The sequence below is a fragment of the Salvelinus namaycush genome, unplaced genomic scaffold (assembly GCF_016432855.1).
Source record: "Salvelinus namaycush isolate Seneca unplaced genomic scaffold, SaNama_1.0 Scaffold492, whole genome shotgun sequence".
Taxonomy (NCBI): Eukaryota; Metazoa; Chordata; class Actinopteri; order Salmoniformes; family Salmonidae; genus Salvelinus; species Salvelinus namaycush.
Window position 1 is genome coordinate 133,488 of NW_024061189.1, and position 17,439 is coordinate 150,926.

A 17,439-nucleotide genomic window follows, 5' to 3' on the forward strand; every position below is an offset into this window, starting at 1 on the left:
CATTACACTGGGACCAGCTGGATATTAACATTACACGGGGACCAGCTGGATATTAACATTACACTGGGACCAGCTGGATATTAACATTACACTGGGACCAGCTGGATATTAAGTGACCAGCTGGATATTAACATTACACTGGGACCAGCTGGGCAATAACATTACACTGGGACCAGCTGGATATTAACATTACACTGGGACCAGCTGGATATTAACATTACACTGGGACCAGCTGGATATTAACATTACAATGGGACCAGCTGGATATTAACATTACACTGGGACCAGCTGGATATTAACATTACACTGGGACCAGCTGGATAATAACATTACACTGGGACCAGCTGGGTATTAACATTACACTGGGACCAGCTGGATATTAACATTACACTGGGACCAGCTGGATATTAACACTACACTGGGACCAGCTGGATATTAAGTGACCAGCTGGATTTTACGTTACACTGGGACCAGCTGGATATTAACATTACACTGGGACCAGCTGGATATTAACATTACACTGGGACCAGCTGGATATTAACATTACACTGGGACCAGCTGGATATTAACATTACACTGGGACCAGCTGGATATTAACATTACACTGGGACCAGCTGGATATTAACATTACACTGGGACCAGCTGGATATTAACATTACACTGGGACCAGCTGGATATTAACATTACACTGGGACCAGCTGGATATTAACATTACACTGGGACCAGCTGGATAATAACATTACACTGGGACCAGCTGGATATTAACATTACACTGGGACCAGCTGGATATTAACATTACACTGGGACCAGCTGGATATTAACATTACACTGGGACCAGCTGGATATTAACATTACACTGGGACCAGCTGGATATTAACATTACACTGGGACCAGCTGGATATTAACATTACACTGGGACCAGCTGGATAATAACATTACACTGGGACCAGCTGGGTATTAACATTACACTGGGACCAGCTGGATATTAACATTACACTGGGACCAGCTGGATATTAACATTACACTGGGACCAGCTGGATAATAACATTACACTGGGACCAGCTGGATATTAAGTGACCAGCTGGATATTAACATTACACTGGGACCAGCTGGATATTAAGTGACCAGCTGGATATTAACATTACACTGGGACCTGAACACCACACACATACATTACATTAACATTAAACACACCACACGTAATATTGAATTACTATATTCAATACACGTGTTTCAGATGTGTTTCAAACCTACCCGTGTTTCAGACATCTACCCATGTTTCCCACCTGCCCGTGTTTCCCACCTACCCGTGTTTGACACCTACCCGTGTTTTCCACCTACCCGTGTTTCCCACCTACCCGTGTTTCAGACCTGCCCAGGTTTCAGACCTGCCCAGGTTTCAGACCTGCCCAGGTTTCAGACCTACCCGTGTTTTAGTGCCAGTTTGATGAATCCCTTGCGGTTTAGAATCTGAAGGGTGAGAGCTCCTGGCCGGGCGTCTAGAGCCTCTGGAGCGCCCCCTACAGCCACCACCGCCACATTACCTCCTCTAGAAGCTGAGAGCAGGTAGGACAGACTGGCTTTCTCACTGGATACCAGACCTGGCATGAACACATAATACACACATTACACACACACACCTTAACCCCAATTACACACACACACCCTAACCTTTATTACAAACACAGACACACCCTAACCATAATTACACACACTAACCATAATCACACACCCTAACCGTAATCACACACCCTAACCGTAATCACACACCCTAACCGTAATCACACACCCTAACCGTAATCACACACCCTAACCGTAATTACACACCCTAACCGTAATTACACACCCTAACCGTAATCACACACCCTAACCGTAATCACACACCCTAACCATAATCACACACACACACCCTAACCGTAATCACACACCCTAACCATAATTACACACACTAACCGTAATCACAGACACTAACCGTAATCACACACCCTAACCGTAATCACACACCCTAACCGTAATCACACACACACACCCTAACCGTAATCACACACACTAACCATAATCACACACCCTAACCATAATCACACACCCTAACCGTAATCACACACCCTAACCATAATCACACACCCTAACCGTAATCACACACCCTAACCGTAATCACACACCCTAACCATAATCACACACCCTAACCGTAATCACACACCCTAACCGTAATCACACACCCTAACCGTAATCACACACCCTAACCGTAATCACACACCCTAACCGTAATCACACACCCTAACCATAATCACACAAACTAACCGTAATCACACACCCTAACCATAATCACACACCCTAACCGTAATCACACACCCTAACCGTAATCACACACCCTAACCGTAATCACACACCCTAACCATAATCACACACCCTAACCGTAATCACACACACACACACCCTAACCATAATTACACACCCTAACCATAATCACACACCCTAACCATAATCACACACCCTAACCATAATCACACACCCTAACCGTAATCACACACCCTAACCATAATCACACACCATAACCATAATTACACACCCTAACCGTAATCACACACCCTAACCATAATCACACACCCTAACCGTAATCACACACCCTAACCATAATCACACACACACACACCCTAACCATAATCACACACCCTAACCATAATCACACACCCTAACCATAATCACACACCCTAACCGTAATCACACACCCTAACCATAATCACACACCCTAACCATAATCACACACCCTAACCATAATCACACACCCTAACCGTAATCACACACCCTAACCATAATCACACACACTAACCGTAATCACACACCCTAACCATAATCACACACCCTAACCGTCATCACACACACTAACCATAATTACACACCCTAACCATAATCACACACACACACCCTAACCATAATCACACATACACACCCTAACCATAATCACACACCCTAACCATAATCACACACCCTAACCGTAATCACACACACTAACCGTAATCACACACACTAACCGTAATCACACACCCTAACCATAATCACACACCCTAACCGTAATCACACACCCTAACCGTAATCACACACACTAACCGTAATCACACACACACACACCCTAACCATAATCACACACCCTAACCATAATCACACACCCTAACCATAATCACACACCCTAACCATAATCACACACCCTAACCATAATCACACACCCTAACCGTAATCACACACCCTAACCGTAATCACACACCCTAACCGTAATCACACACCCTAACCATAATTACACACCCTAACCATAATCACACACCCTAACCATAATCACACACCCTAACCATAATCACACACCCTAACCATAATCACACACCCTAACCGTAATCACACACCCTAACCGTAATCACACACCCTAACCATAATTACACACCCTAACCGTAATCACACACCCTAACCATAATCACACACCCTAACCATAATCACACACCCTAACCGTAATCACACACCCTAACCATAATCACACACCCTAACCATAATCACACACCCTAACCATAATCACACACACACACTAACCGTAATCACACACCCTAACCGTAATCACACACCCTAACCATAATCACACACCCTAACCATAATCACACACACACACTAACCGTAATCACACACCCTAACCATAATCACACACCCTAACCATAATCACACACCCTAACCATAATCACACACCCTAACCATAATCACACACCCTAACCATAATCACACACCCTAACCATAATCACACACCCTAACCGTAATCACACACCCTAACCATAATCACACACACTAACCGTAATCACACACCCTAACCATAATCACACACCCTAACCGTCATCACACACACTAACCATAATTACACACCCTAACCATAATCACACACACACACCCTAACCATAATCACACACACACACACTAACCGTAATCACACACACTAACCGTAATCACACACCCTAACCGTAATCACACACCCTAACCGTAATCACACACCCTAACCATAATCACACACCCTAACCATAATCACACACCCTAACCATAATCACACACCCTAACCATAATCACACACCCTAACCATAATCACACACCCTAACCATAATCACACACCCTAACCATAATCACACACCCTAACCGTAATCACACACCCTAACCATAATCACACACCCTAACCATAATCACACACCCTAACCATAATCACACACCCTAACCGTAATCACACACACTAACCGTAATCACACACACTAACCGTAATCACACACCCTAACCGTAATCACACACCCTAACCGTAATCACACACCCTAACCATAATCACACACCCTAACCATAATCACACACACTAACCATAATTACACACCCACACCCTAACCATAATCACACACCCTAACCATAATTACACACCCACACCCTAACCATAATCACACACCCTAACCATAATCACACACCCTAACCATAATCACACACCCTAACCATAATCACACACCCTAACCATAATCACACACCCTAACCATAATCACACACCCTAACCGTAATCACACACCCTAACCGTAATTACACACCCTAACCATAATCACACACCCTAACCGTAATCACACACCCTAACCATAATCACACACCCTAACCATAATCACACACCCTAACCGTAATCACACACCCTAACCGTAATTACACACCCTAACCATAATCACACACACTAACCATAATTACACACCCTAACCATAATCACACACACACACCCTAACCATAATCACACACACACACCCTAACCGTAATCACACACACACACCCTAACCATAATCACACACACACACACTAACCATAATTACACACCCTAACCATAATCACACACACACACCCTAACCATAATCACACACCCTAACCATAATCACACACCCTAACCGTAATCACACACCCTAACCATAATCACACACCCTAACCATAATCACACACCCTAACCATAATCACACACCCTAACCATAATCACACACACTAACCATAATTACACACCCTAACCATAATCACACACACACACACCCTAACCATAATCACACACACACACCCTAACCATAATCACACACACACACACACTAACCATAATCACACACCCTAACCATAACCACACACCCTAACCGTAATCACACACCCTAACCATAATCACACACCCTAACCATAATCACACACCCTAACCATAATCACACACCCTAACCGTAATCACACACCCTAACCATAATCACACACACACACTAACCGTAATCACACACCCTAACCATAATCACACACACTAACCATAATCACACACACTAACCGTAATCACACACCCACACCCTAACCATAATCACACACCCTAACCATAATCACACACCCTAACCGTAATCACACACCCTAACCGTAATTACACACCCTAACCATAATCACACACCCTAACCGTAATCACACACCCTAACCATAATCACACACACACACCCTAACCATAATCACACACACTAACCATAATCACACACCCTAACCATAATCACACACCCTAACCGTAATTACACACCCTAACCGTAATTACACACCCTAACCATAATCACACACCCTAACCGTAATCACACACCCTAACTGTAATCACACACCCTAACCGTAATCACACACACTAACCATAATCACACACACTAACCATAATCACACACCCTAACCATAATCACACACCCTAACCGTAATCACACACCCTAACCGTAATTACACACCCTAACCATAATCACACACACACACTAACCATAATTACACACCCTAACCATAATCACACACACACACCCTAACCATAATCACACACACACACCCTAACCATAATCACACACACACACCCTAACCATAATCACACACACACACCCTAACCATAATCACACACACACACCCTAACCATAATCACACACACACACCCTAACCATAATCACACACCCTAACCGTAATTACACACCCTAACCATAATCACACACACTAACCATAATTACACACCCACACCCTAACCGTAATCACACACCCTAACCATAATCACACACCCTAACCATAATCACACACCCTAACCATAATCACACACCCTAACCATAATCACACACCCTAACCATAATCACACACCCTAACCATAATCACACACCCTAACCATAATTACACACCCTAACCATAATCACACACCCTAACCATAATCACACACCCTAACCGTAATCACACACCCTAACCATAATTACACACCCTAACCATAATCACACACCCTAACCGTAATCACACACCCTAACCGTAATCACACACCCTAACCATAATCACACACCCTAACCATAATTACACACCCTAACCATAATCACACACACTAACCATAATCACACACACTAACCGTAATCACACACGCTAACCGTAATCACACACCCTAACCGTAATCACACACACTAACCGTAATCACACACCCTAACCATAATCACACACCCTAACCGTAATCACACACCCTAACCATAATCACACACCCTAACCATAATCACACACACACACACCCTAACCATAATTACACACACTAACCATAATCACACACACTAACCGTAATCACACACCCTAACCATAATCACACACCCTAACCGTAATCACACACCCTAACCGTAATCACACACCCTAACCGTAATCACACACCCTAACCGTAATCACACACCCTAACCATAATCACACACCCTAACCATAATTACACACCCTAACCATAATTACACACCCTAACCATAATCACACACCCTAACCGTAATCACACACCCTAACCATAATCACACACCCTAACCGTAATCACACACCCTAACCGTAATCACACACCCTAACCGTAATCACACACCCTAACCGTAATCACACACCCTAACCATAATCACACACCCTAACCATAATCACACACCCTAACCGTAATCACACACCCTAACCATAACCACACACACACACCCTAACCGTAATCACACACCCTAACCGTAATCACACACCCTAACCATAATTACACACCCTAACCGTAATTACACACCCTAACCGTAATCACACACCCTAACCGTAATCACACACCCTAACCATAATTACACACCCTAACCATAATTACACACCCTAACCATAATCACACACCCTAACCGTAATCACACACCCTAACCATAATCACACACCCTAACCGTAATCACACACCCTAACCGTAATCACACACCCTAACCGTAATCACACACCCTAACCATAATCACACACCCTAACCGTAATCACACACCCTAACCGTAATCACACCCTAACCATAATTACACACCCTAACCATAATCACACACCCTAACCATAATCACACACCCTAACCGTAATCACACACCCTAACCATAATCACACACCCTAACCATAATCACACACCCTAACCGTAATCACACACCCTAACCATAATCACACACACTAACCATAATTACACACCCACACCCTAACCGTAATCACACACCCTAACCATAATCACACACCCTAACCATAATCACACACCCTAACCATAATCACACACCCTAACCGTAATCACACACCCTAACCATAATTACACACCCTAACCGTAATCACACACCCTAACCGTAATCACACACCCTAACCATAATTACACACCCTAACCATAATTACACACCCTAACCATAATCACACACCCTAACCGTAATCACACACCCTAACCGTAATCACACACCCTAACCGTAATCACACACCCTAACCGTAATCACACACCCTAACCGTAATCACACACCCTAACCGTAATCACACACCCTAACCGTAATCACACACCTTAACCGTAATCACACACCTTAACCTTAATCACACACCCTAACCATAATCACACACCCTAACCGTAATCACACACCCTAACCGTAATCACACACCCTAACCGTAATCACACACACTAACCGTAATCACACACACTAACCGTAATCACACACCCTAACCGTAATTACACACCCTAACCGTAATCAAACACCCTAACCGTAATCACACACACTAACCGTAATCACACACCCTAACCGTAATTACACACCCTAACCGTAATCACACACCCTAACCGTAATTACACACCCTAACCGTAATCACACACACTAACCGTAATCACACACACTAACCGTAATCACACACCCTAACCGTAATCACACACACTAACCGTAATCACACACCCTAACCGTAATCACACACCCTAACCGTAATCACACACCCTAACCGTAATCACACACCCTAACCGTAATCACACACCCTAACCGTAATTACACACCCTAACCGTAATCACACACCCTAACCATAATCACACACACACACACTAACCATAATCACACACCCTAACCATAATCACACACCCTAACCATAATCACACACCCTAACCATAATCACACACCCTAACCGTAATCACACACCCTAACCATAATCACACACACTAACCGTAATCACACACCCTAACCATAATCACACACCCTAACCGTCATCACACACACTAACCATAATTACACACCCTAACCATAATCACACACACACACCCTAACCATAATCACACACACACACACTAACCGTAATCACACACACTAACCGTAATCACACACCCTAACCGTAATCACACACCCTAACCGTAATCACACACCCTAACCATAATCACACACCCTAACCATAATCACACACCCTAACCATAATCACACACCCTAACCATAATCACACACCCTAACCATAATCACACACCCTAACCATAATCACACACCCTAACCGTAATCACACACCCTAACCGTAATCACACACCCTAACCGTAATCACACACCCTAACCATAATCACACACCCTAACCATAATCACACACCCTAACCATAATCACACACCCTAACCATAATCACACACCCTAACCATAATCACACACACTAACCGTAATCACACACTAACCGTAATCACACACCCTAACCGTAATCACACACCCTAACCGTAATCACACACCCTAACCATAATCACACACCCTAACCATAATCACACACACTAACCATAATTACACACCCACACCCTAACCATAATCACACACCCTAACCATAATTACACACCCACACCCTAACCATAATCACACACCCTAACCATAATCACACACCCTAACCATAATCACACACCCTAACCATAATCACACACCCTAACCATAATCACACACCCTAACCATAATCACACACCCTAACCATAATCACACACCCTAACCGTAATCACACACCCTAACCGTAATTACACACCCTAACCATAATCACACACCCTAACCGTAATCACACACCCTAACCATAATCACACACCCTAACCATAATCACACACCCTAACCGTAATCACACACCCTAACCGTAATTACACACCCTAACCATAATCACACACACTAACCATAATTACACACCCTAACCATAATCACACACACACACCCTAACCATAATCACACACACACACCCTAACCGTAATCACACACACACACCCTAACCATAATCACACACACACACACTAACCATAATTACACACCCTAACCATAATCACACACACACACCCTAACCATAATCACACACCCTAACCATAATCACACACCCTAACCGTAATCACACACCCTAACCATAATCACACACCCTAACCATAATCACACACCCTAACCATAATCACACACCCTAACCATAATCACACACACTAACCATAATTACACACCCTAACCATAATCACACACACACACACCCTAACCATAATCACACACACACACCCTAACCATAATCACACACACACACACACTAACCATAATCACACACCCTAACCATAACCACACACCCTAACCGTAATCACACACCCTAACCATAATCACACACCCTAACCATAATCACACACCCTAACCATAATCACACACCCTAACCGTAATCACACACCCTAACCATAATCACACACACACACACTAACCGTAATCACACACCCTAACCATAATCACACACACTAACCATAATCACACACACTAACCGTAATCACACACCCACACCCTAACCATAATCACACACCCTAACCATAATCACACACCCTAACCGTAATCACACACCCTAACCGTAATTACACACCCTAACCATAATCACACACCCTAACCGTAATCACACACCCTAACCATAATCACACACACACACCCTAACCATAATCACACACACTAACCATAATCACACACCCTAACCATAATCACACACCCTAACCATAATCACACACCCTAACCGTAATCACACACCCTAACCGTAATTACACACCCTAACCATAATCACACACCCTAACCGTAATCACACACCCTAACCGTAATCACACACCCTAACCATAATCACACACCCTAACCGTAATCACACATACTAACCATAATCACACACCCTAACCATAATCACACACCCTAACCGTAATCACACACCCTAACCGTAATTACACACCCTAACCATAATCACACACACACACTAACCATAATTACACACCCTAACCATAATCACACACACACACCCTAACCATAATCACACACACACACCCTAACCATAATCACACACACACACCCTAACCATAATCACACACACACACCCTAACCATAATCACACACACACACCCTAACCATAATCACACACACACACCCTAACCATAATCACACACCCTAACCGTAATTACACACCCTAACCATAATCACACACACTAACCATAATTACACACCCACACCCTAACCGTAATCACACACCCTAACCATAATCACACACCCTAACCATAATCACACACCCTAACCATAATCACACACCCTAACCATAATCACACACCCTAACCATAATCACACACCCTAACCATAATTACACACCCTAACCATAATCACACACCCTAACCATAATCACACACCCTAACCGTAATCACACACCCTAACCATAATTACACACCCTAACCATAATCACACACCCTAACCGTAATCACACACCCTAACCATAATCACACACCCTAACCATAATTACACACCCTAACCATAATCACACACACTAACCATAATCACACACACTAACCGTAATCACACACGCTAACCGTAATCACACACCCTAACCGTAATCACACACACTAACCGTAATCACACACCCTAACCATAATCACACACCCTAACCGTAATCACACACCCTAACCATAATCACACACCCTAACCATAATCACACACACACACCCTAACCATAATTACACACACTAACCATAATCACACACACTAACCGTAATCACACACCCTAACCATAATCACACACCCTAACCGTAATCACACACCCTAACCGTAATCACACACCCTAACCGTAATCACACACCCTAACCGTAATCACACACCCTAACCATAATCACACACCCTAACCATAATTACACACCCTAACCATAATTACACACCCTAACCATAATCACACACCCTAACCGTAATCACACACCCTAACCATAATCACACACCCTAACCGTAATCACACACCCTAACCGTAATCACACACCCTAACCGTAATCACACACCCTAACCGTAATCACACACCCTAACCATAATCACACACCCTAACCGTAATCACACACCCTAACCGTAATCACACACCCTAACCATAATCACACACACACACTAACCATAATCACACACCCTAACCATAATCACACACCCTAACCGTAATCACACACCCTAACCATAACCACACACACACACCCTAACCGTAATCACACACCCTAACCGTAATCACACACACTAACCATAATTACACACCCTAACCGTAATTACACACCCTAACCGTAATCACACACCCTAACCGTAATCACACACCCTAACCATAATTACACACCCTAACCATAATTACACACCCTAACCATAATCACACACCCTAACCGTAATCACACACCCTAACCATAATCACACACCCTAACCGTAATCACACACCCTAACCGTAATCACACACCCTAACCGTAATCACACACCCTAACCATAATCACACACCCTAACCGTAATCACACACCCTAACCGTAATCACACCCTAACCATAATTACACACCCTAACCATAATCACACACCCTAACCATAATCACACACCCTAACCGTAATCACACACCCTAACCATAATCACACACCCTAACCATAATCACACACCCTAACCGTAATCACACACCCTAACCATAATCACACACACTAACCATAATTACACACCCACACCCACACCCTAACCGTAATCACACACCCTAACCATAATCACACACCCTAACCATAATCACACACCCTAACCATAATTACACACCCTAACCATAATCACACACCCTAACCGTAATCACACACCCTAACCATAATTACACACCCTAACCATAATTACACACCCTAACCATAATCACACACCCTAACCGTAATCACACACCCTAACCGTAATCACACACCCTAACCGTAATCACACACCCTAACCATAATCACACACCCTAACCGTAATCACACACCCTAACCGTAATCACACACCCTAACCGTAATCACACACCCTAACCGTAATCACACACCCTAACCGTAATCACACACCCTAACCGTAATCACACCCTAACCATAATTACACACCCTAACCATAATCACACACCCTAACCATAATCACACACCCTAACCGTAATCACACACCCTAACCATAATCACACACCCTAACCATAATCACACACCCTAACCGTAATCACACACCCTAACCATAATCACACACACTAACCATAATTACACACCCACACCCTAACCGTAATCACACACCCTAACCATAATCACACACCCTAACCATAATCACACACCCTAACCATAATCACACACCCTAACCGTAATCACACACCCTAACCATAATTACACACCCTAACCATAATCACACACCCTAACCGTAATCACACACCCTAACCGTAATTACACACCCTAACCGTAATTACACACCCTAACCATAATTACACACCCTAACCATAATCACACACCCTAACCGTAATCACACACCCTAACCGTAATCACACACCCTAACCGTAATCACACACCCTAACCGTAATCACACACCCTAACCGTAATCACACACCCTAACCGTAATCACACACCTTAACCGTAATCACACACCTTAACCTTAATCACACACCCTAACCATAATCACACACCCTAACCGTAATCACACACCCTAACCGTAATCACACACACTAACCGTAATCACACATACTAACCGTAATCACACACCCTAACCGTAATCACACACCCTAACCGTAATTACACACCCTAACCGTAATCAAACACCCTAACCGTAATCACACACACTAACCGTAATCACACACCCTAACCGTAATTACACACCCTAACCGTAATTACACACCCTAACCGTAATCACACACCCTAACCGTAATTACACACCCTAACCGTAATCACACACACTAACCGTAATCACACACACTAACCGTAATCACACACCCTAACCGTAATCACACACCCTAACCGTAATCACACACCCTAACCGTAATCACACACCCTAACCATAATTACACACCCTAACCATAATTACACACCCTAACCGTAATCACACACCCTAACCATAATCACACACACACACACTAACCATAATCACACACCCTAACCGTAATCACACACCCTAACCGTAATCACACACCCTTACCGTAATCACACACCCTAACCGTAATCACACACCCTAACCGTAATCACACACCCTAACCGTAATCACACACCCTAACCGTAATCACACACCCTAACCGTAATCACACACCCTAACCGTAATCACACACCCTAACCATAATCACACACCCTAACCGTAATCACACACCCTAACCGTAATCACACACCCTAACCGTAATCACACACACTAACCGTAATCACACACCCTAACCGTAATCACACACCCTAACCGTAATCACACACACTAACCGTAATCACACACCCTAACCGTAATTACACACCCTAACCATAATCACACACCCTAACCGTAATTACACACCCTAACCGTATTTACACACCCTAACCGTAATCACACACACTAACCGTAATCACACACACTAACCGTAATCACACACCCTAACCGTAATCACACACCCTAACCGTAATCACACACCCTAACCGTAATCACACACCCTAACCATAATCACACACACACACACTAACCATAATCACACACCCTAACCGTAATCACACACCCTAACCGTAATCACACACCCTTACCGTAATCACACACCCTAACCGTAATCACACACCCTAACCGTAATCACACACCCTAACCGTAATCACACACCCTAACCGTAATCACACACCCTAACCGTAATCACACACCCTAACCGTAATCACACACCCTAACCGTAATCACACACCCTAACCGTAATCACACACCCTAACCGTAATCACACACCCTAACCGTAATCACACACACTAACCGTAATCACACACCCTAACCGTAATCACACACCCTAACCGTAATCACACACACTAACCGTAATCACACACCCTAACCGTAATTACACACCCTAACCATAATCACACACCCTAACCGTAATTACACACCCTAACCGTATTTACACACCCTAACCGTAATCACACACACTAACCGTAATCACACACACTAACCGTAATCACACACCCTAACCGTAATCACACACCCTAACCGTAATCACACACCCTAACCGTAATCACACACCCTAACCGTAATCACACACCCTAACCGTAATCACACACCCTAACCGTAATCACACACCCTAACCGTAATCACACACCCTAACCATAATCACACACCCTAACCGTAATCACACACCCTAACCGTAATTACACACCCTAACCATAATCACACACACTAACCATAATTACACACCCTAACCATAATCACACACACACACCCTAACCATAATCACACACACACACCCTAACCGTAATCACACACACACACCCTAACCATAATCACACACACACACACTAACCATAATTACACACCCTAACCATAATCACACACACACACCCTAACCATAATCACACACCCTAACCATAATCACACACCCTAACCGTAATCACACACCCTAACCATAATCACACACCCTAACCATAATCACACACCCTAACCATAATCACACACCCTAACCATAATCACACACACTAACCATAATTACACACCCTAACCATAATCACACACACACACACCCTAACCATAATCACACACACACACCCTAACCATAATCACACACACACACACACTAACCATAATCACACACCCTAACCATAACCACACACCCTAACCGTAATCACACACCCTAACCATAATCACACACCCTAACCATAATCACACACCCTAACCATAATCACACACCCTAACCGTAATCACACACCCTAACCATAATCACACACACACACACTAACCGTAATCACACACCCTAACCATAATCACACACACACACACTAACCGTAATCACACACCCTAACCATAATCACACACACTAACCATAATCACACACCCTAACCATAATCACACACCCTAACCATAATCACACACCCTAACCGTAATCACACACCCTAACCATAATCACACACACACACACTAACCGTAATCACACACCCTAACCATAATCACACACACTAACCATAATCACACACCCTAACCATAATCACACACCCTAACCATAATCACACACCCTAACCGTAATCACACACCCTAACCGTAATTACACACCCTAACCATAATCACACACCCTAACCGTAATCACACACCCTAACCGTAATCACACACCCTAACCATAATCACACACCCTAACCGTAATCACACATACTAACCATAATCACACACCCTAACCATAATCACACACCCTAACCATAATCACACACCCTAACCATAATCACACACCCTAACCGTAATCACACACCCTAACCGTAATTACACACCCTAACCATAATCACACACACACACTAACCATAATTACACACCCTAACCATAATCACACACACACACCCTAACCATAATCACACACACACACCCTAACCATAATCACAAACACACACCCTAACCATAATCACACACACACACCCTAACCATAATCACACACACACACCCTAACCATAATCACACACACACACCCTAACCATAATCACACACCCTAACCGTAATTACACACCCTAACCATAATCACACACACTAACCATAATTACACACCCACACCCTAACCATAATCACACACCCTAACCATAATCACACACCCTAACCATAATCACACACCCTAACCATAATCACACACCCTAACCGTAATCACACACCCTAACCATAATTACACACCCTAACCATAATCACACACCCTAACCGTAATCACACACCCTAACCGTAATCACACACCCTAACCATAATCACACACCCTAACCATAATTACACACCCTAACCATAATCACACACACTAACCATAATCACACACACTAACCGTAATCACACACACTAACCGTAATCACACACCCTAACCATAATCACACACCCTAACCATAATCACACACACTAACCGTAATCACACACCCTAACCATAATCACACACCCTAACCGTAATCACACACCCTAACCATAATCACACACCCTAACCATAATCACACACACACACACCCTAACCATAATTACACACACTAACCATAATCACACACACTAACCGTAATCACACACCCTAACCATAATCACACACCCTAACCGTAATCACACACCCTAACCGTAATCACACACCCTAACCGTAATCACACACCCTAACCGTAATCACACACCCTAACCATAATCACACACCCTAACCATAATTACACACCCTAACCATAATTACACACCCTAACCATAATCACACACCCTAACCGTAATCACACACCCTAACCATAATCACACACCCTAACCGTAATCACACACCCTAACCGTAATCACACACCCTAACCGTAATCACACACCCTAACCATAATCACACACCCTAACCATAATCACACACCCTAACCGTAATCACACACCCTAACCATAACCACACACACACACCCTAACCGTAATCACACACCCTAACCGTAATCACACACCCTAACCGTAATTACACACCCTAACCGTAATTACACACCCTAACCGTAATCACACACCCTAACCGTAATCACACACCCTAACCGTAATTACACACCCTAACCATAATCACACACACTAACCATAATCACACACACTAACCGTAATCACACACACTAACCGTAATCACACACCCTAACCATAATCACACACCCTAACCATAATCACACACACTAACCGTAATCACACACCCTAACCATAATCACACACCCTAACCGTAATCACACACCCTAACCATAATCACACACCCTAACCATAATCACACACACACACACCCTAACCATAATCACACACCCTAACCGTAATCACACACCCTAACCATAATCACACACCCTAACCAT

The 17,439-nt window shown here is 43.6% G+C and overlaps 1 protein-coding gene across 2 annotated transcripts in view; it reads right to left on the reverse strand.

Annotated features, from left to right (window-relative positions):
* The window catches only part of LOC120041635 (2-acylglycerol O-acyltransferase 2-A-like), a 46,090-nt gene that overhangs the window by 13,977 nt on the left and 14,674 nt on the right, over positions 1 to 17,439 (reverse strand). For both annotated transcript variants that reach the window (XM_038986498.1, XM_038986497.1), the window contains one exon: positions 1,427 to 1,601. In XM_038986498.1, coding sequence (XP_038842426.1) covers positions 1,427 to 1,601 — 175 coding nt within the window. The remainder of the gene's footprint in view (positions 1 to 1,426; positions 1,602 to 17,439) is intronic.